The sequence below is a fragment of the Cyrtonyx montezumae genome, unplaced genomic scaffold (genome assembly GCF_038088225.1).
Source record: "Cyrtonyx montezumae isolate F1298 unplaced genomic scaffold, pur_monq_1.0 scaffold_11, whole genome shotgun sequence".
NCBI lineage: Eukaryota > Metazoa > Chordata > Aves > Galliformes > Odontophoridae > Cyrtonyx > Cyrtonyx montezumae.
Window position 1 is genome coordinate 4,182,192 of NW_027071837.1, and position 21,263 is coordinate 4,203,454.

General features: G+C 51.7%; 1 protein-coding gene across 2 annotated transcripts in view; it reads right to left on the bottom strand.

Annotated features, from left to right (window-relative positions):
• Positions 1-21,263, bottom strand: part of ARHGEF6 (Rac/Cdc42 guanine nucleotide exchange factor 6) — a 30,530-nt gene that overhangs the window by 5,846 nt on the left and 3,421 nt on the right. Inside the window, exons 3-16 of one of the 2 annotated variants that reach the window (XM_065729454.1) lie at positions 17,695-17,779; positions 13,411-13,511; positions 12,794-12,995; positions 10,631-10,701; positions 9,626-9,720; positions 8,536-8,631; positions 7,884-8,006; positions 7,028-7,166; positions 6,310-6,369; positions 4,202-4,348; positions 3,487-3,573; positions 2,655-2,733; positions 2,357-2,490; positions 2,158-2,283 (exon numbers count right to left, since the gene is read on the bottom strand). In XM_065729454.1, the coding sequence (XP_065585526.1) occupies positions 2,158-2,283; positions 2,357-2,490; positions 2,655-2,733; positions 3,487-3,573; positions 4,202-4,348; positions 6,310-6,369; positions 7,028-7,166; positions 7,884-8,006; positions 8,536-8,631; positions 9,626-9,720; positions 10,631-10,701; positions 12,794-12,995; positions 13,411-13,511; positions 17,695-17,779 (1,545 nt within the window). Of the gene's footprint in view, positions 1-2,157; positions 2,284-2,356; positions 2,491-2,654; positions 2,734-3,486; positions 3,574-4,201; positions 4,349-6,309; positions 6,370-7,027; positions 7,167-7,883; positions 8,007-8,535; positions 8,632-9,625; positions 9,721-10,630; positions 10,702-12,793; positions 12,996-13,383; positions 13,512-17,694; positions 17,780-21,263 lie in introns of both variants that reach the window. The other variant, XM_065729453.1, reaches the window with a different exon arrangement.

The window sequence follows — 21,263 nt, forward strand, 5'->3', positions numbered from 1 at the left end:
AATCCACAATTCTAAAACACATTTCAATGTTAGTGCTGTGATTAATTTGTCGTGCCCTCCGCACTGCTTCTGCTGTCAGCATGCAAAGGAGAACGGCGTCATGCAAAAACTGAAAAAGTTACATGGGAAACGCATGGTAAGCAGGCATTAATCCACTCTGAACACACCCACAGAGAGAGCATGCCCCCTGGGTTAGTGGCAGATTTCAGTAGATGTTGCTGGTTTAAGAGAATGGGGCTTAGAACGGGCTGATATCCACAGGACTGGTGCCTGGGGATGAAGGGATGCAGCACTCTGCCCAACCTATGGTGAACTCTCAGAGGGCACTGCACGGCTCTCCCACTGCTCTGGACAGCAGAATGTACAAATCCCAGTGCTAAAAACCCCTTCACCTAATGCAACACGCAAGCCACCGAGAAAAAGAAAAACAGAAAAAACAAAAAAGTGGAAATCATCTGTACACTTTTCTCACTTTGCTAACTAACCTGAATCCGGACACACCGCCTTACCCACAGCACCTGCTCTGTCATTTCAAATGATTACTGGAAACAGAACAGGAAAAATGACCCAATTTCAATGGAAATAACAGCGGTGCTGTGCGGTGCGCAAGCAGGTTCTGGGGTTTCCTGAACACAGCTAGGTATGAGGAAACACACAGCACTGTGCCATCCCATCCTACACCACCAGAAGCCAATTAAAGTGACAATGGATGTCTGAAGATCTCTCATCTTTTAATCAAACTCCCCCGCTCTCTTCCCTGCAAGTAACATTCAAAATGGTTGTTATTTGTTCACTACAGAAGTGAGGAGACTCGTGCCGAGCCGTTAGCATCAGTCATTTTGCACTCCACTTCAATCTGGAGCCAACAACTGCAATTGCCACCGCAGGGCCATGGCTGCGTGCCCAGGGCTAACACACAGAGGTGGTGGATAAGCTCTTGGCTATCGGAGGGCTCTGCAGCAGTGCCTGGCAATGAAGGCTCATGAAGGCTGGAGGTGCTGTGACACTGCTGCTCCCATCCACACCACATTTTCATGCCTTCCACGTGCTGTGTGCAGCCCCTCGAGCCTCCCACACTGCCTCTCATCTCCTTTACACTGATGGAGTAAAGGAATCCACAGTGGGGAACGAGTGAGAAATTGCAAAGGAGACCGTGGTGTTAATGAAATCACTCAACCTGTGGTTTTGGCCTCTATTATAAATAAATCTCACCCTCGTGCTTTCACGCAGACAAATTACTCCTCTAATTAAAGCCTCTCCCTAGATTTTAGTGCACCATGCAAGCACAGGGGCTGTTCAGCCTACGTTAAGGATTTGGACAAAGCGTAAGGGTGGTTTGGTTTCCAGCTTGCTCATTTGGTTTCGGATCAATTTAATTCCTAAAGTGAAACGCATTGTTGTATGAATTTTGAGAAAGATTATCAAAACACAGTGAAGTTACCTAAAATCTCTGCCTGGAGCAGCAGTCCCACAGCCCCCTGGCTGCTGCCCCACAGTGCTGGGGGGCTGAGTTTGGCCACGAGGCCTATCCCTTTCCCTGTCCCCATCCCTGTCTCCCCCTAGGAGCCCGTGCAGTGATGCTCCCATGCTGCTGTACCCAGAAAGGCTGGTGACTCAGAACTGGAGTGCTCAGTCAGTAAGAGGAGCGTTGTCTCGTTACTGGTGAGTAATCCCAAAAGTTTAACACAAGGTAGGGAAGGGCGGCCCTGCAGTTGCAGCGTGGGGTGAGAACAGGAGTGGGGGTTTATTTTGGGTTTCCCCACGCTGCCTCCTACTCCAGGCTGGGAGTTGTTGCGGGGGATGCTACACATCCCAGCAGGTGATGGGTGTGTGAATATGGGGTCAAGCATCACAGTTGCTGCACCGCCCTGCTCTGGTCACCAAAATGTAGATATAAATCACCAGGCCTGCTCCTCCATCCCTCAGTGCAGCTGTGGGCCTGACACTGGGAGCGGGGCTGACTCTGCAAACACACACGCTCATGCTTCACTTGCAGCATAAAGCCAGCTGCAGCAACCAGCATGCATCACTCATTTGCACAGCGTTTTCTCTCAGCATCCCTGCTGCCTAAAGGAGCAGCAAAGCTACTCTTCTGGACTAAGATGCCTGAACACAAGTGCTATGGAATCACCACGCTCGACACGCACACAGGATTACCTCTTTGTAACTCAGCGCTGCCGATGGTCGGAGGGGAGGAGCAGGACGGAGGCAGCTCAAGCTCCAGGGCTTGAGGATTTTTGGGGGCTCCAGGGGGCCACGGATCTGTCCAGTGGAGCCAAATGTCTGAGAAAATGGATGAGAAAAAGCTCAGCCAGTGCTGAGGAGCAGCAGGCAGGCTGGGAAGAGGCTGGCTCACCGAATGGGCGCTCCAGGACTGCGTTTTGGACACGGTGTTGCACGTCCCTTTGGTCAGCCTCTGCAAGTGCTCAAGCCACTCGTGCAAGTCCTGGCTGGTGCTGCAGGACACGGTGATGCGCTCCATCATGTTCCCTGCAGCAGAGGGTCAAACAACTGGCTTTAGCTGGTTTAGCACAGGGAGATGTCCAGAACTTGGACAGCACACAGTACAAGGTCAAAGAGGAGGAGGAGGACTGGTACTGGTGGCAGCTGCTGCTTGCATTGTGGGCAGCCCCTGGCAGATGCCACGCACTGACCTGCGATTTCAAAAACGTGCTCATTCCCTTCAGCATCTTCCAGCTTTGTCAGCGTCATTCCCGTTAAAGGCAGCCTTCCCTAGAACAAGTGAGGAGGAGTCAGTGTCTGTGACTGCCTCCTGCGTGGGTGTTGTTCTGCTGACTCCTTTCTCTTTGGGAACTGCCATTAAAAACTAATTTGTGAAGGCCTCAGATTGCAGGAAGACGTGCCTCTGATGTATGGATCTAGATTTCCCTGCACAATGGGGTTAAACCCCTGAGCAGAGGCTCCCATGACAGCTGAGTCATCCCCAGCTCACCTGCCACTCTTTCTACTCACCCTTTTTACACAGAAGTCAGGACTACCAACTTCCCCTGTTTCATCTGAACCCCTTCCCTGTCCCTCTGCTTTGCATGATGCACTGCCCGCTCACCTCCCTCCCACTGCTGGGTGACATCTCAAAACTCAGCCAAATGCTTCCCAAACCTTCCTCATCTGTCTCATCACCTTCGCATATGACTGTGTGATATCGTCCACTGACAGCCAGTTTGTATGGGGAAAAACCCCACAGTGAGCTCAGGACACCCAACGCATGCTGAATTCTTGAAAACAGCACGCAGGACAGCTACGGTGTGGTTTTGTGTTCTACTTTCAGAGCACTTACACTTCCCAAATGCTGTCTAACCCGCTGGCAGGACACGGGGGTAATTGCAGCGTGACCTGGCACATGGGGAAGACACAGCCCTCCTTCCCAGCCCATTTACATCACAACGGAGATTCAAGTTTGATAAAGAGATATCTGATGTCCTTCCCACACCTGATGCCTTGCAGCTTCAGATCAAGCGTGCCTACCTGATAGATGAACCCACTCATCCGCGGGCTCGCAGACAGCATGAGCAAAACGTTTGAAAACAACAAGAAATATCTCTCTTCTTTCTCCTGCCAGGATAAGAACAGAGGTTAGTGCAGTCTGAAGTGTATCACAAGCACTTCCCTGCAGCAAAGCAAACCTGCTGCAGCTGCAACCATGGTCTGAGAGGGACCAACCCCAAAGCACTCGTTTTGGCTTTTTTGCTTTACAGCATTTTATTTCTGCATTGGCTTTTCTGAGCAGTTTCATCCGCATCCTGCTGGCTCTGAAGATATTACTGATTTCCCCTCCCCATCAGAAGACCAAGACCTCATGTCCCCAGCACTTCACATCCCAAACAGAACTCAGGGACTGGACCCTGAAGGGCTACGTGTAACAGGTCTTAGGGAAAAGTTGTTGTTGCATGCAACCAAGTCGATGCTACAAGGCACTGTCCCACCCAGCAGACACCAAACACACAGCATTTATGGGTCTAACACTATTGGCTGTTGCCTCCTGAAAGCACAGGTGTGACACTCAGGCAATAGGTTTTGCCCATTGCACAATGTGTTCAGGACTAGTGGCAACACGAAAGCACACCATAAAGGCACCCTCATTTCTTATTTCTCAGTAACTCACGGGGGAAAAGAGGGAAAGTAATGTGCCATGTTAAGAGGGCATTGGGTCACAATGTCTTCACACAGCAGATGCACTCACCTCGCTTCCCCCGCTCTGCACCATGACCTGGGACATGTAGATGATGTTTCCCATTGTTTTTATGTCCTCTCCTTCCCAGCGCTGGATGGATTCGGACAGGATCTGCAGCTCAAGTTGTTTCCTTTTCCTCAGCTCCTGGCACTGTGACTGCAAATCACCACAGAGTGCTCTGTTAGCAAAAGGGCTGGCACAAACCCAAACCATCCCAACAAAGATGGTTTCACCCACCGGCCACGCTGGGCTCAGCACTCAGAGGACTGCACCACACTGCAGGGCTCCAAGTTTTACTGCTTTGCCACAAAAGGAACCCAGATTGATGAGAAAAAACCCAGCAAAGATCAATACTATCACTCATACAAAATGTAAGTTGCCATCTTGTGAAAGCGTCGCTGCCTCGGCTCTGTTTCATGAAGCTTGTCAAAAATCACACCACAGTGATTTACGATGTAATGAATACATTAAAATGTCAAAGAAATTGCAAATTGCACCAAGCAAACTTTTCTTTCCAAACCAGCTTTGCCTCTGAGAGAGCAGGGTCACATTTTCCAAACCAAGTGAGCTGTGCAGTTAAATGCTTCTCATTTTGCTGGTGCTTGGAGAGCATTACAGCAGTGGAGCAGCACAAAAGGGAACTTTTGGAGCTGCCATAGTGCAGAAGGCAGCAGTGATGCTCACAGCTGCGGACTGCTGGAGCTCCACGGGGTGGCTGTCAGCAAGCAGAGCACAGAGCTGACTGAGCAAAGGCAGTCCGAGCAACACTTGCCAGTGAGGAAAACTGCTGTGAGGCCAAAGCTGGGCTCAGTTGGTTTTGCCAAGCTCTGCTTTCTGATGGAGATTGATCACCTGGCAAACCCAGGGAAGGGGCCAGCTTCATGCAGACCCTGTGACTATTATCTTCAGGCACAAAGGACAGGCAGCAGCACTGGGTTCAGCTTGAAAACACATAATCTGGAAGGGAATTTCTCTTTTTTTTGCTATTGCTAGGTGCTTCAACAGCTACCAAAGTTCCCAGGATGCAAATTCATACAAAACACACCGCAGTCCCTCATGGTCTAAGCAGAGGCACCCCGCAGCTCTGCAGTCACTGCCTTCATCTCTCTGGCCCCAGACACCATGGGACCACGAGAAGCTCCCCTGCCCCTCAAACCTCAAACCCACACCGAACCCCTCTAGCCCTACCATCATCACACTGTGATGCTCAGTGCACATTTCAAGTGAAACCATCTATCCCCTATGGGCATCTGTCATTTATGGGCATTCCTGAAGATTTTTGACACATTGCAATTTCACAGAATCGTTCCCCTTCTAGAATAAACGAAACGGGAGTTGAGCTTCTAAGTAAATGTAACATGATCACCCTTTCCTGTTTTCTATGAACTTTCTCCTCCCTATCTTTTATCTGCACTGCTAAGCACTGAAACCTGCATCTGCCATGCTAAGGAAGGAAGCTGGACCACATCTGGAGTGGTTATAGTGAAAGGTATTTAGTGGCTACAAAGACAGATGACTGCTTTTATAATAACTGAAAAAAGCTTTGCTAAATGAAACCTTTGTGCATGTGGATGGCTTTCACTCCTCCTTTTCATCTCATTACACCAAGACTTTGAGGGGTGTAGGTAGCAGAACACAGAAACAGCATTGGTATGTGCCTCTGACTCATCATTTTGCTGCCATTTGTCCATTGCCCACTGATGGCCACAGCACTGGAAGCCACGAACACGTGCACCTTGGCCAGGGATGCCCGTGGGGCACATCTCAACCAACAGCATCGGGTGGCACATGATGAGGGTGCAAAGCAAAAGGAGATGAAAGGACCCCAGCCACCAGCAACTGCCCACACACAGCTCTGCAGCAGCACACAGATCTCTGCTGCTGAGAGCACACAGCCAGCACACAGCTGCTGAAAGACTCAACCAGAGGGGCATTCAAGGCTTGCAACCTGAAATTAAGAGTCTTTATCAACCATCTTTTCCATTCCAAAAGACCTTCTGTTTTGTTTTTTGTTGTTTTTTTTTTCTTTAAATGAGGAGACAAATGTCAGGCTTGACTCATTCTTCATGAAATGCAGCCGTGAAATGGAGAGCTCTATTTTAAGAATCGCCACCTACCACAAGAGACTTGAAGGATGTGATGGCTTTCAGGACATCTTCGTGATCTGCATGCGCCTCCTAGTGAAGGGAGAGAAAAATCCCTGAGCCACGAGCAGCCACAGCCCTGCAAAGCACTGTATGCTTCCCATGGCCCCAGCACACCCAGGGGCAGCCCAAATCCCCCAGGTACCCTGGCTGTGGGTGTCCAGGGTGTGATGGAGCTGTCAGAGCCCCCTCAGAACCCAGAAAAAGAGCTGCCCTGAATAGACCTATCCCACCTCCAGCTGTGCAGCAGTACAGGGAATGTTGTGGGACACATCCAGGCTGCATACATCCACACTTCTCCCAGGGCATGACAACTTAAACCCTACTGACTCACACAATAAAACCTCCACTCCCACACTCTACTTAGAAGCTAAGAGAAGTAACTGACATGTGTGTCCCCAAATCTGCCATCGACCCCCCAAAGCATCCTGCCAAGAGCACGCAGCTCCCAGGCAGGCTCAGCTCCTCCCTGGCAGTTACATGGGGGACCTCTCTCACTATGGTGCAGGGTCTCCCAGGCACAGATGTGGATTTGAATGACCATGGCTAAAAGTCCTCTGAGTAATTATCTGCTAATTAACACCGGAAGAGGGAAAAGCCAAAGCATTTAAACACAGCCAGTTGGTTCTGCTTTCCTCACAGCCTGGCAGCCAGGGGCACGGCCTGCCTGGTGGTCCCACATCCCACCTACCTCCATGTGCCGCTCCAGCTCCTGCAGAAGTGTCACGTATTTGTCCAGCCTCAGGAAGGGTTTGCTGAGGCTTGTGGTTAAGATGAGAATGCCTGGGTTGGCTGCACCCTGGCTCTCCATGAACTTCTCCAGCTCATCGCTATAAATAGAAGCAACAAGAAGAAGCAGGGCTGTGTTTTGCTGCCTCGCACGCACTCCTGATGGCCAGTGCTCTGCCCTGAGCTGTGCTTTCTTAAAGGCAGTCCATCCTCCCCTGCAGACAAAGCAGGGATGCTGCCTGTCCCCAGCACAGGGTTTTGCCAGGCTGAACTACAGCTGGATTTCAGCAGGTAACTAACTATACTGTGAGCTTCCACCATAGTAAGGGAGGAAATACACTGTACAGCCAGGGTCCTGGTTGTGACACTGCTGCAGGGAGAACAGCTGAGCCACATCAGGGATGACACAGCTGCAGCCTTTCAGCTCAGCGTGCTCTTTGAGCAGGGCCTTTCACAGATTCGGGTGTCTGCTGAAGTGAAGGAAGGAGCTCCTACTGCAGAGCAACCAGCCAGATGAACAGCAGCTCGGTTATTAAACTGGGCAACTTGGAGTGATTTAAAGAACATCCTCCTTTGGCAACAACTTGTCCAAAGCACTGTGGCACAGGGGAACATCTCCCCATCTGCAAGTGGATGAGCACCGCAGCCACGGGTCTGAAGTAGCACCAGAGTCCCTTAGCCTGTAACAAGCATGGGCGATGCTACGCAAGGTGAGGGAGGCAAATGGAGAACCCAGTCCCCTAGCAGTTTTCCCAGCAGCAGGATCCCTTGCCCCATTGGCAAGACATGGGGCATAAGCCACATCCTCCATCACCCACCTGTGCTGTGTGAGGACGTTGACAGCAGAGGGGTGGTTCGCGCAGTACGTCAGGTACAGGGAGCGGAACTGGGCCATCAGGTTCATAAAGCAGCCTCCCACACGCTGCTGGTTCTCAGGGAGCCTAAAAACACCAACACGCTGTTACTGAGGTTCCTCATCTGCACTCTGCAGCTACAACGTGCTCACCTATCTGCTCAGGAGCCAGCTGCTGCACGGGGACACTGCACACCTCTCACTTTGAGGAGGAGGAAGGTCCTCAGGTGGGATTGGGGTTCTGTGCTATCGCTGAGTAACAGACACAGGGTGACCCAGCAGATGAGATGCTGCAGCCACTCCCAGGGGAAAGCACTAGATCTGTGCATTTGTTCTTTGCTCACCAGCAATCCCCATCTTCATCCCTGCCAGATCTCACACCCTGCACGTGTCTTTACCCTTGGGCTGGTGATGCTTCCACTGTTCAGCAGACACCTGAACAGTGGAAACATCAGTGTTTCTTCTCCTTCCTGCCCAAGCACGACCTGCTGCCTTTCTTTACTCGTGCTATTTTTTGTGTTTAACAAGCGAGGAGGAATGTTCACAAACGGGTCTTCCTATTATTTTTAGCTGCAATTTAATAGCTTAACAACCCCCGTGCAGTGGCATAAGCTTACTTTGCAACATCTTCCAAGGCTTGGTTCAGGGTTTGCTGAAACACACTGATTTCTTCCACATTTCCCAGCAATGATGCGATGTCCACAGCACTGAGCCTGGAAGAGTCAAATCATCAATTAGCACCAAAGCAGAACTCTCAGGGTAGCCCCATGGTGTCTGCAAGCAGCCCTTCCAAAAAGGGCCAAGGATTTGTTTCCCCAAACACATCACAGGGAAACACAAAATCCATGATCTGTGAGCTACAGACCACAGACTCCCAGAGAAGATGTCTGCTGCCAAGGATTACCTTAATTGGATTTTAATCACTTAATCACACTAATCTTCTCACATGTTTAGCTGTCTAATAGACACAGACAGATGGGATTTCTTCCAGGGGTGTGGAGGAAGGTGTGTGCACAGACACAAAGGCAGGCTTGTCTCCGTGAGCTCACGCTGTGGGTCCCCTACACGAGGAGGGTGCCACGGAGCAGCCCTACAAGCAGGGGTTGCTTTGTTCCTCAAGGTTGGAATTTTCCTTGCCAAAAGCAGCACGCCTGCTTCTGCTTCTGTCCCTCTCACTTCAGCCACTTGCTGCCTGCAAGGTGGATAGGCTGAGAGCATGGGGGATTTTCACAGCTGGAGACATCCCAGCGTGAAGGGTTGGGGGAGGAAGCCAAGATGTGGAGGGAGTTCAAGCAGAATGCTTCTCACTCAGCAGCAGCTCAGGCTCAGCAACACAACCACAGCAACGCACGTCAATGCTCACTAAATGAAGAGATGACTGGGAGGTGCCACTTGGGGCTGAGAAGTCACAAGACAGATGACAAGGGAAGAAGCCATGCAAGGCATGCTGCCAGTAAGCATGCATGCAGCAGATCACAGATGGATGGGAGCAGCCAGCCCCTGACCAGACAGAAATGCCCATCTCTCAAAGCTGAGCACCTGCACGACCACTGGGGAACGGGAAAGAGCAGAAATTTGTAGCAATGTTTTTGTTTTCTCTGGTTCACAGAGAAGGTGTGAGGACCCTGGACATTCAAAACCAGGGAAGCAATGAATTATGGTCAGTTTTACAGGGTTCTATCCGTCTCAGATGCCCTTATATCTTACTTATCATAAGACTGGAGGGGTCTTAAGTAAGTTCCCAGAAGTGACTGTAGTTCCTTCGCATAATCTCGTTCTGTTTCCAGAATATTTTGCAACACCTAGGGTGAGAGACAGAGCACTGAGTAGATCTTGGTACTCGGGATTAGTCAAAGGAACGCGACATCAGATTCAAAATGTGGAAAACCACAGAAGTGTATTTTAAGTCCATAAATCCATCTACATTTCTTAATGCAGAACCTAGAATGCTTAGAAAAGCCCTGGGGGCCCAACTTATGGATTGTGCTTTGCAAACTGGGGGAGGCCTGGGCAGGTGTTAAGGGTTGCTCCTTCTTCTCTGGGAAAGCATGAGGACGATGTGAGTTCAGATCTGAGTTTAGGATTTGTCTCCCAAGAGACAGTGTGTGTGTGCACCCTGGGACCACTGCTTACAAGGACTTAAATGCAACAGTGGCCACAATGTGGACAACTCAGACCAGGGCACAGCTCAATGGCCACGGCAAGGATGTGCTGAGTTCAGCCTTGTCCTGCTGCTCCACCTCAGCAGCTGGCGTGCATCACACCTTGTTCATACAACCATTTGAGTTGGAAGGAACCCTTAAAGGCCATCTGCTCCAACTCCCTGCACTGAGCAGGGCACCCACAGCTCCACAAAGTGCTCAGAGCCTCATCCAGCCTGACCTTGGTGTGTCCAGTGATGGTGCTGGACCACCACCTCTCTGGGCAACCAGTTCTCTGACACTGCTCTAAAAGCTGCCACCTCCACTCTGTTATGCCAGCTGCCCACTTATGCCAGCTGCCCACCACTCTTGGTGACATTTTCCAGCAATGCCACTTGTGGTTTATTGTCTCGACAGCCCCGAATGAAGGAAATGGCAACAGCTGCATTTAAATACAGTCTCTTCCCCAATTGTTACAGATTGCTTCAGTGATTTCTAAGGGAAGGAGCTGGTTCTGAAGATTAATAATATGCTACTTATTAAAATGGATGATCAGCACTTTAAAACTCACCACAGGGTAATAATTCTTTGTCAGCTGAGTGCTTTCAAGTCCTTTTAATGCTTTGGGAGAGAGTGGTTTATCTGTACAAAAAACAAAACAAAACCAAAAAGCCATCAATAAAGGATATAGCACAGCTCTCACTCTAACAGGAAAAATCACCACTGCATCATGTCCAGCAAATATGACATCACGCATGTGAACACACAGCTGGGTTGACCTGTCTGCTTCAGAAAAACAGGGAGCGAAGTGACGGACCCTACAACTCACACAGCACTTAGAGCCAGCCCCAAGCAATGAGCTGAGCCCTGCTCCCTGCGATGGCATTTGAAGAAACAAAGCTCACATGAACCTGGCAGTCAGTTCTCATCTTCCATTTCGTATGCGTGTGCCGAATCACCGCGGATCCACACGTGCATACATGCACTCATCCCCACCCCGTGCCTGCTCTGGTGCACCTTCCCCAGAAAAGCACATTCCCTGCAGCACACACACCACTGTAGGCTGTGTTTGGTCCCCAGTGCTGCTGTTCCTGTGCTGAATCCCTCAGAGGTCATCTCTCCCCATACATGCTCCAGGAAGGCAGTTATTTTCACACTGATAGCAGGGGAGAAGCTGAAACTGATTAATATAGCTGCTGGGAAGTGCAGCATGACATACTGTCTAATTATTGCCTTTGCAGAGTTTCTCTTCCAGCCAGGAGCAATGTCCCTGCTTGTTTCCACCCAAAGGGCACTCTCAGGACATGGCAGAAGTGCAGCGCAGACAACTCTGAAAAACCAGGGACTTTACCTCGAGTGCCACGGACAGCTGCAAGGGCTGTCCCCAGCAGCAGTGGTTAGCTGATGCTCCCTGCATCAGCACCCTCAGCTCTGTGCCTGCACCCTGCAAGGATCCCACTCCCAGCTGGGATGGGAGGGAAAGGCTTTGCCCACTTCCCGCATCAGGATCATCCTTTGCCTTCGTGAGGTGCTGCTATTTCTCCCACACAACTTTCCTCACAGGACTGAGTATTGCTCTCCTTTTATAAAACGCCATTCTTCCCCACTCATGGACTTAATTAGTGATTCCTGGCTTGTGCCAGATGAGCCCTCAGTCTGCTGCAATGTCCTGCTCCAGCTCAGACATCATCTCCCGGAGGGCAATAGCAGGAGATGAGATATCCTAACAAAGATTGTTTCATTTAGAATGAAATAAAAACTGACCTAATTCTGAACACTCTCTCATTGGTTTTGTTCTTCCTTCCTTTGCTTTTTATTTTTTCTGCTTGTTAGAGTGGGAGCAACAATATCTAATGGGGGCTGCCCATTCTGCGCCCGCTCTTCATACCGCTCCCGATGACCCAAAACACTGAGCACACAACAGGCCTGTGTCTATGGGAGGCCCTCGAGACACAACAACAAGAAATTGAAGTTGAATTGAAAAAAAAAAACAGCCCAAGTCTGCTGTCACACAGCAGCCTCAGAAGCACGACAGGGTGAGCTGCCCGGTTTGCCGGGGGCTGCGTGCCATTCTCACCCCACGTCTGCTTAAAACCACATCGCAGAAGATGTTAAGGACACTCGAGACTCAGCTCAATAAAGGCAAATGGCATCGGGCGGGTCGTTCCCTCGCTCTCCCATTCTCAGTACCTCCCATAGCCTCACAGCAGAAGGAAAATGCACTCTGTGAAGTCAGCCGTGGCTATGCACGAGGAGGGGGGACCGTTCCTTACGGCCATTTCATTTTTGTTGCTTTCCTCGCAGACACTGTGAGCATCGTTCCACTCCTGCCAGAAATGGCAAGCTCGAAGGCAAATGCATTGCCTGATGGAGGTTTCTAACAAAAAGCCAATTCTGTGCTTTGACACTGGGCTGACCTGAGAGCTCCTGTAACAACAGGAGGCAAGCAGAGCCACACACTGCACCTGCAGCCCTGTCCTGCAGCCATGTCCCCGCTCCTGTGCTGCCTGAGCAGAGCAATAGAAGGACACAGGAGAGAGGGCAAAGCAGCTCTCGAGTAAGTGATGTGAGGGGCAGGGCTTTCCCCTCCTCTCGCCATTCATACTTCCATTAGCATTGCTGCCTTAAGCACACTGACGTCCTTAATAAATAGCAGCAATTTCCCAAAGGCATAAGGATCTACGCTGCATTATACCGCTGTCATTCAATCAGCCCTTGAAAGCAATGTGCTTACCGGTGGATTTGATTTCTCTGACGTAGTTGCTTGGGAACCAGCCTGTTTTTCCATTCAAGGTCCCTTCCCACCAGCCCCCTTCTTCAACCCGGGTGACATAAATAATGTCTCCTTTGTTAACAGAGAGTTCATCCTCATTGGTCTGCTTAAAATTGAACCTAGCCTTTACCACCAGCTGATGACTGCCATTCTCGGTCATCTCCTAAGGAAAGAAATATGGAAAAACATCAGTGAATAGTCCAAAAAAGCAGAATCCACCAGGACAAGCCATTGTTCTTTGTTGTTACAGCTGGTTTTTTTCAGTATTACACCCCATACCAGCAGTAACATCTTGCCCTTGTGTAAGCAACCTGCCAGAGGATCACAAGGTCCCTCCCAAGAATTAATTCAGTCTCACAGTGCAATGGGAAATAGATAAGCACCAGCCTCCTCACTTCCCAGAGAGAAGCACTGCAGTTTGAGGAGCAGACTCTCTGCACCCAGACCCACAAAGCCACGATGGAGTTCAGGACACAACGTGCTCAAGCTTAGAGGTACCACCCCCACCCCTCTGCCATCACACCCTCAAAAGGACTTCAAATGAAGGATACCACAGACTTGGACTGCCTTCTTAGCACCTTTGCTGGCTGTGAGGCTGTGCTGTTGGAGTCAGTGTGGGCACCTCCAGGCACAGAGCTAAGAGCTGATGGATGCGAACATGGCCCTTCGGACGGCTGATCTGGGGAGGCAAAAACAACGGCTGAGTTTCACCCAACTGGCCCCAGCCCCTCCACATGGCAGCAAAGCAAAGAGTGAAGCCCACAGAGGAAACAAGGACAGGGGACAACAGCTGGAGGAGCATCGATTGGAGCACAGTGCCTAAGGGGGCTGCGTTAACTCTTCCACGATGGAAGAAGTTGAGCTGGGGTCCAAAGGCACCCTCAATAGGATGAGAAGGAATGGCTTCAAGATGTACCAGGGGAGGTTCAGGTTGGGTACCAGGAAAAAATTCTTCTCCAAAAGAGTGGTGAGGCACTGGCACAGCTGCGCAGGGAGTGGTGGGGTCAGCATCCTTGGAGGTGCTCCAGAATCATGGGGATGTGGCAGCGAGGGATGTGGTTATGGGCATGGTGGGGTGGGCTGAGGTTGGGCTCCACGATCTTAGAGCTCCTCTCCAACCTCAACGATTCTGTGATTCTCCATATTGCCATGGCCACTCATCCAATTGCAATCTTCCTTTTGAAATCCCCCTTAAATCAGCTGAAAACAGACTAATGCTTAGCCCAGTGCTTCTGGGATCCAAGTAAGCACTGCTGAAGGTGTTTCAAAGGTTGGCTCACAAGTGAGTGCCCTCAGGTCACCTCTGCAGCTGCAGCGTGGGCTCCCGCAGAGTGGGGAGGAATGCGAGCAGCTGTTCTGCACAATCGGTCTCTATTCAGACAAGTCCTTCTGGGTTCATTATACAGCTGAGAGATTACTGCTGGTGGAGTGCTGCCAGGAGCCACGTGAGAGAGGGATTCAGACTCCTCCAAGGAAGGGCAGGAGCATCACCCCCAGCCCAAGGAAAGGACCAACCCATCCTGCAGCTCTCGGAGACGCTTCCCTCGAAGCTCATCGCTCTGCAAACTGGTCTCTGGGCTCGATGCTGGCAACACATGCCAGATATTGGAAATCACGATGCTGCTCTGACACAGATCTATGCTTCATGATGAGCAGTTTGCTTTTATATTGACACCAGCGGTGACCACGAGACATTTTACCCTCTGGCAAGTTTCTTGGCATCCTAATCCATGGCTTCAATGCAAAGAGTGGCAGCAAGGCCTAATCCTGCTCAGATAATGCATGGGGGTGAAAATGGGGTTCTCCAGGCACTGCCATTCCCAGCAGTCCTCTGCCACTGCACCTCATACCACAGTGTTGGAAAACAATCAGCTCACCTCCTCTCTACGTGCTATCCTGCAGAAGTGAAGCAACAGGAGATGCTGTCATTGTAGGGAATGAGGTTTCCCTTGTTGCTTTTATTTTGATTTAAGGATGTCTGTATACCAGAGAAGGTATTTTCCATCTGCAGCATAGAGCCACAGACCACAAAAGGGCCAAGAAGAGCAGAGTGCTGCCTGCAGGCATCGCTGTGCTGTGGGTGTGAGTCCCCTGGATCATATTTGGAGCTCCTCCTTGGAAGGGCTGCAAGAGGAGGTGATGGAGCCATTGAGTGTGTGCCAGAATCACAGCACACAAACTCAAGGCTGCAGTGCCCCTGTTGTCCTCCAATCTGAACGCCAGCATGGAAAAATCATTCCAGAGGGGAAGTTTGGTGGGAGTTACAGGAACTCAGCTGGGCTTTCATTCTCCTGAGAGGATTTTCGTTTCAATAGAAAAAACACCTCCTTAGATCAACCTGAAGCAACACAACCTGCAAGCTCTTTGGAGAGGGGACTGCCTTCTGCTTTGTCTTCCTACAGTGCTTTGCACAGCACGACCAGGTCCACAGTTAGCGACTTCCAGGCACCGGCAGACAACATGCACTGGTCTGTCCAGACCCTGCTCCAGAGATGGACAAAATTCACATCAAATCAAGCATGCCATCAGTGAGTCAGTGTTCTCTCTTGCTCTACTCATTACACAATGCCTGATGACCACACTGTGAATTCCCATCTCTCTGGACTGCTGCAAAAACCTCCCGGTATGAAAAACCCACGTTGCAAACACAGGATTTGTCATTGCTGAAGCACCCCAATGTTTGAGTAAGAGTGGCTCCAGCTGCTCCCAGACCAGGAGGGCTGGCCTGGCTGTCAGTCTGAGATGTTCTTCCCTTCATTCCTTCCAAAAAAAGGGCGTAGACCGCGAGTTCAGACTTCTCTGCTTATTCAAGCCATCGGCCACAGTCCCACGGAAATGACTCGGTTACTGAAGATTTTATGCTTCTTTCTCCCTGCCCCTCCCTATCTTCCAAAGCTTTTATAAATATCTACAGCAACCTAGAAACAAATGTAAAACTGACTTTGACAGTTTGGCAGGGAAGCGTATCATTTATATTGCATCATGACAGCGTCCTATTTTATGCCTGGTCCAGCATGAACACTGCTGCCATATGTTGCTTCAACTATGGTTAAAATAGCTGGGTTTTCTGCTCACATTCCTACACTATTTTAGGCAGGAGAGCCTTGCCTGCTCCATCACAGCTGCTTTTCCTCCCCTGCCCTCTCTTTTAGACAAAAGCATCATGCTCTGTGTGGCTGTTCCCTGACAGGCAGCTGCTGAACCCTGAGTTCACACACCACCCATGATGCCTGCAGTGACTTGCTCCATGAGGACATAAGGATTTGGGCTTCAGGGGGATGGATGCTCAGAAGCAACACTCTGGTGCTGCTCCCCCAGCTGTCTCCCACACCATGTGGATGGGCATGTAGGTGCAGACCTGCTGAGGATGCTGGTACCAGTCTGGTCCTGCTGCCCTATAGCCTGGGCAGACAGACAAACCCATCCACAGCAGTGGTTTGTAGGACACAGGCTCCTGCTTCTCAGGAACTTGGCCAAGCCACCAAAAAAGCAAACTTTTCAGACATGTATTTATTTTACCCTGTACTTTTCCCAAGGGTGCTCTCTGCCTGAGCAGCTAATTATATCACAGGCATTGCGCTTTTTAACATTTAAATAGAGAAAGCATATGCTCCAACAGATGTTTGCTATGAAACCAAGAGGATCCCAGCTCCCCCAGAGCCCCTTGGGGAACGCGTGATAGAAACTATTCCATGGCAAAGCCGTGTCCTGAGCTTCACCCAGTGATTGCAAAACCCCATTTGGGGCTGTTAATAAGGGGACTGCTGCCACAACAGCAGTCACACAGGAGCAAAGCTGTGCTCCCTCTGCTCCAGCCCAAAAGTTGGTAAAGAAAGCAACGGAGAAACCTTCCTGTGAAAGGAAAATGCTGCTCTGGGTTTTGAGTTTTTCTACTCTTAATGACCTAATATGTAATATCCAGTAGGGAAACAGAGCTCTCACACTGGTGCTGGGTTTTGGTGGTGTGCAGGACTCTGTGTGCTTGCACAGGAGTGTGTTTGTACACAGGTTGCTCCAAAAATAATGCCTCCTATTTATTTCCGTGGAAACGACAATAGATACGAAGTGCATAATAACTCTGTTTGGTAGATCAAATTCTCAGCCACAATGCAACCCACCAACATTTTGCTCCTGATGTCATGGGCCAAGAGAACAAAATAGGAGGCATCACTTTCAGAGCAGCGCTCCTATGATGAGGGTAATAAGCAGATTCTATCCCCAGCTCAGGGCAGTCCCTCAGCCCCGTGAGCACTGGGACAAAGCAGCCCCGCAGAGAACAGCTGAACGTTTGAGACGGGAAAAGGAAGGAGGTGACTCGCATCGCTTTCCTCCAGCAGCAGCTCTGCACTGAGTGCGACAGGAGAGGCAGCAATTGTCAGTGCTCAGCTCCCCATGATGGGATCCACAACGACCAGAAAGGAACATCAATGCAATTGAGTGAGCATCTGGCAGAGCTGTTTGTTTTGACATTCAGTAAAGACATCGTGCAGACAGGTCTGTTTTTCGGTGCGGCTCTCAAACGCGCTGTCTGAAACCTGACATTTGCATTCGGGAGGTATGCGCTCATTTACACCCAGGCTCCTTTACACTGACCTACTTTGAGGTCCCTTAATGCTGTCAGAGCCGAGCAGAGGTTCCCGGCTGCGAAGCGATAATCTCACACTGTAAGTGCACCCAGCAGCTCTCAGCTGCCACACTTAGAGCCAGAGCTGCTGGAAACGTGAAGCACTGACCCGAGCACCCAGCACCAAGCCTCCAGAAATCAGCACCAACTACGAATTCACAAAAAAAAATCACACCCTCCCTCCACACGTGAGAAAGCACTTCGAAAACACAACGGAAAACGTGATTTTTTTTCTTACCTTCCGTAGCTTTGTTTACAGCTGTCAGCGTACTCAGGACCTTGGAGAACTGTTCTCCGCCGTACAAATCATGCGGCTCGAACAGCTGCGAGAGGAGAGCGCGGTCAGTTCAGCAGCAAGCATCGCCCTCTCGCCTCCGAGCAGCCCACGTCGCTGCGGGATGAGCCATCAGCTGCGTGCCCGCAGGGCAGGGCTCCGTCGGGGCTGATGGCCGCGTCTCCCACGGGACACACACCGGCAGCCGGGGACCGAGCCGGGCTGCAGCACCGCGGACCCTCCGGGATCGCTGCGAAGGTTTCTGCCGCCTTGAAGGCAGGAGAGATTACGTTGCTATTTTTGTTGTCTGAAGCTAAAGAGATTGCGGCTGCACACACACGTATACACTTTCCCCAGCGGAAGAAACAAAGAATTTTTCAGCTCTCGCAGCATGGCAGATATAGTGCTATGGCAATGCGGTGTATACAGTGCACTTACAGTTTCTTTTATGGGAAGACAGAAAGGGTTACGTGCGGATTTCGTGCTGCTCAGACTCAGTGGCAGAACAGAAACACTGAGTTAGCAATGGCCCTGAGTGGGAAACAGAACCTTGTGCACCAGCACCTGAAATCACTGCACTGCAAAGAGGGGCAGTTGGAGCCCCCAGAGTGCTACCATCCCCTCCGGCATGTGACAACTGCCCTCCATTCAGACTAACCACACCAACCCTCTTCCTAAGGAAGCAGAACTCAGCAGCACGGAGCCCCTGGACCTGATACCACCACCTGCCAACCCCAAACCCACGCTGTCCCTCAGACAGGCTGAAAATCCTATGGATACAAAAGGTGATTCTCAAGCTCTCTTGCAAGACACGATCTACAAATACTTCCAGAGCACTATGGAGTATATTGCTTAGCAAGTACAGGAGTATTAATTGCCTGTAGGACAGCACTGCCCTTAGAACAGCCCTTCCCTGTGCTCCTGGACAGTCAGTGCACTTCAAGGGGACGGGACTGGCCTTTCTGAGCCCGGGATGGGGATGCACGCAGCGTGGCTTTCCCTCTCCACTCCTGCAGTCCAAGCCGGGCAGCACAAAGGCCGCTCTCTGTGGAGTGTATTTTTAAAAACTGACTCAGCCACTCGACAGCGAGAGGCTTTGACCGAAAGCAATTCAACCCGCGCTCTGCAAAGCGCACGGTCTCCCAGTCCCAACAGCAGCACCCCAGCACCGCGGGGATGTGCCCGCCTCAGGGGCTGCTCGGAGCTCATCCCACCCGCACAGCCCGTGCCTGCTCCCCCCAGCAGCGACGTCAGAAGCCCCGCAGCAAAGGGGGAAGGTAAGGCTGACCCCGCTGGCAGCCGCCGGCGGATGCAGACTGCCAGCAGTCACCTCCTGCCAAGGGAGCGCAGAGCTGGCCGTGGTGAGGCTGCGGCGTCTGCGCGCATCCTCGCTGGTGTGTCATCTGCTCGGCCGTGCCTTTTCGCTTCCACTTCGGTAAATCCAGAAAAACGAGTCCTGCCTTGAATGAACGGCAGCTTTTTTTTTTTTGTTGCTTTGTTTTTTTTAATCTATTTATTTATTTATTTCAAAGGAGCGAAGTGGGGAAAACGCGTTTTTTAATGCAGAAAATAACGCTGCGAGCTCGGAGCTGTCACACGGATAAAAGTCCGGGGGCAAGGAATATGCAAAACAGAATGCTGGCATGAAAGCAAGCCGACAACTTCTCGGATTTTTTCTTCATGAGGAATTTGTCCGGAACAGCTGCCGTGAAACAACGTCTGCGTGGAAAACTCCTCTGGATGAGCTGCTGCAATGTGAACGCGCTCTGCAGCGTGTTCCAGAATAAACCCATCATGCAGAAAAGTCCTCGCTAACAGCTGAGAATCACTGGTTTTGTTTTTCCAGTGCGTTCCTCCTCTAATTCCGTTCTTAACGACAAGACGAGCTGGGAGAAAAACAGCAGGGGAAAGCCCTTCTGCTCCGAGCACACGGTGCGAGCAACCCCCGTACATCTGGGATTGCCATTTGACGCTCTCGGTTACAAAGAACTTTTCCTGCCCCAGGATCCCGGACCGCGGTGAAACGCCGCGAGGAGTCCGGGCAGCGTCCGGCGGAGCCCACCCGTGGGCATCCCGCTGCCGGGGGATGGGGGGGAACCCTTTCTGCTCCTCCAAAACAAACCAAACCTAGAAGCCGCCAGCAGCCCGCATCCCAGGAGGAGCGGAGAAGTTCGGGAGAGCCGGGCTGCGTGTCAGCCCTCATCCCACGAACCGTTCCCACACCCGCACGTACCCGGCGCCGGGCTGGAGCCGTCCCGCTGCGGCTGAGCCCCCCCCCCCCCAAGACCCGGCAGCCCCACAATCCGCCGAGGACGGGTGATGCAAAGCGCGGCGGTACCCGTGGGAACGGGCCCGGCGGCGGAGGCACGCGTGGGAGCGGTGATGCCGATAACCCGAGCCGGCGACCGAACGGGGTGGAGGGGTTGGGGAGGGTGAAGCGAGCGTGGGGTCACGCGTGGGGAGCCCCGGAATCACGCGTGGGGCGGCGCGCGGTACTCACGGCGGAGGACGGGCGGTCGCGCAGCCCCGGGGCATGGCGGCAGCGGTGCCGCTGCGGGGCCGGGCCGGGCTCTGCGGCTCTGACCCGGAGCCGGATCGCGGAGCGGGGAAGGGGGAGGAAGGGGAAGGGGAAGTGACAGGCGGCGCCGCCGCCCCGCTCCGCCCCGCTGCCGGCTGCGGGAGAGAGGCGGATGGGAGAGGGGAACGGGAGGTGGGGAAGGGAAGGGAGGGAAAGGATGGGGAGGAGGGGGAGGGGAAGGGGAAAGAGGGAAGGAAATCCGGGTATGAAATTGGGAAACTGGGACAGGACGGGAGAGGAGAAAGGGAATTGGGAAAAGGGGGAGAGAGGAATGGAAATTGGGAAAGGAGAAAGAAAGGGAAACAGGGAAAAGAGGGGAAAGGAAAGGCACTGAGCAAGAGGACAGGAAAAACGAAGGAAAAAGGACAAAGAAAGGAAAATCTAAGCTGCACGAATGGTATTTACAGCAGTTTGTAACAGCAGTGCTGCAGCAGAGTGCAGGGATTCAAGCAGTTTGAGGTGGTGATGTGCTCAGAGCACAGTGTGCTCGGCCCAGCGAGTGCAGCTGTGTGTGCCCAACACCTCGTGGGGCAGTGAGGGAACGCTGCCTGGCAGACACTGCACAGCTCTGTGCTGTGTCTCTGGGCACTGGGTCGCTCTGTTCCAGATGGAGCCACGCATCCCCAGGTCCTCACTCTGGGCGGTGATGGACAGGGACCTTGGGTGCTGCCCAGGTAGGGAAGGAGTGAAGCCCCCCACAGTGCGTGGGGATGGGGAGCAAGAGGGTGATGGATATTCACCCACACTCCCACTCTCCGTTCCGAGGGCAATTTGGTAAAGGTTGCAAGTGCTCTGGCTGCAGAAGTAGCCTCTGTTCAATGGCAATGACAAGCTGAGTGCACTGTGATCCCTCTGGACAGCCTGGTTAAATCCAGATATTGATTTATGTTGCAGAAACCATTCCCAGTTCACAACGTCCAGCCCCTTGCCAGAAGCTTTGTGGTCGTATTGCAAC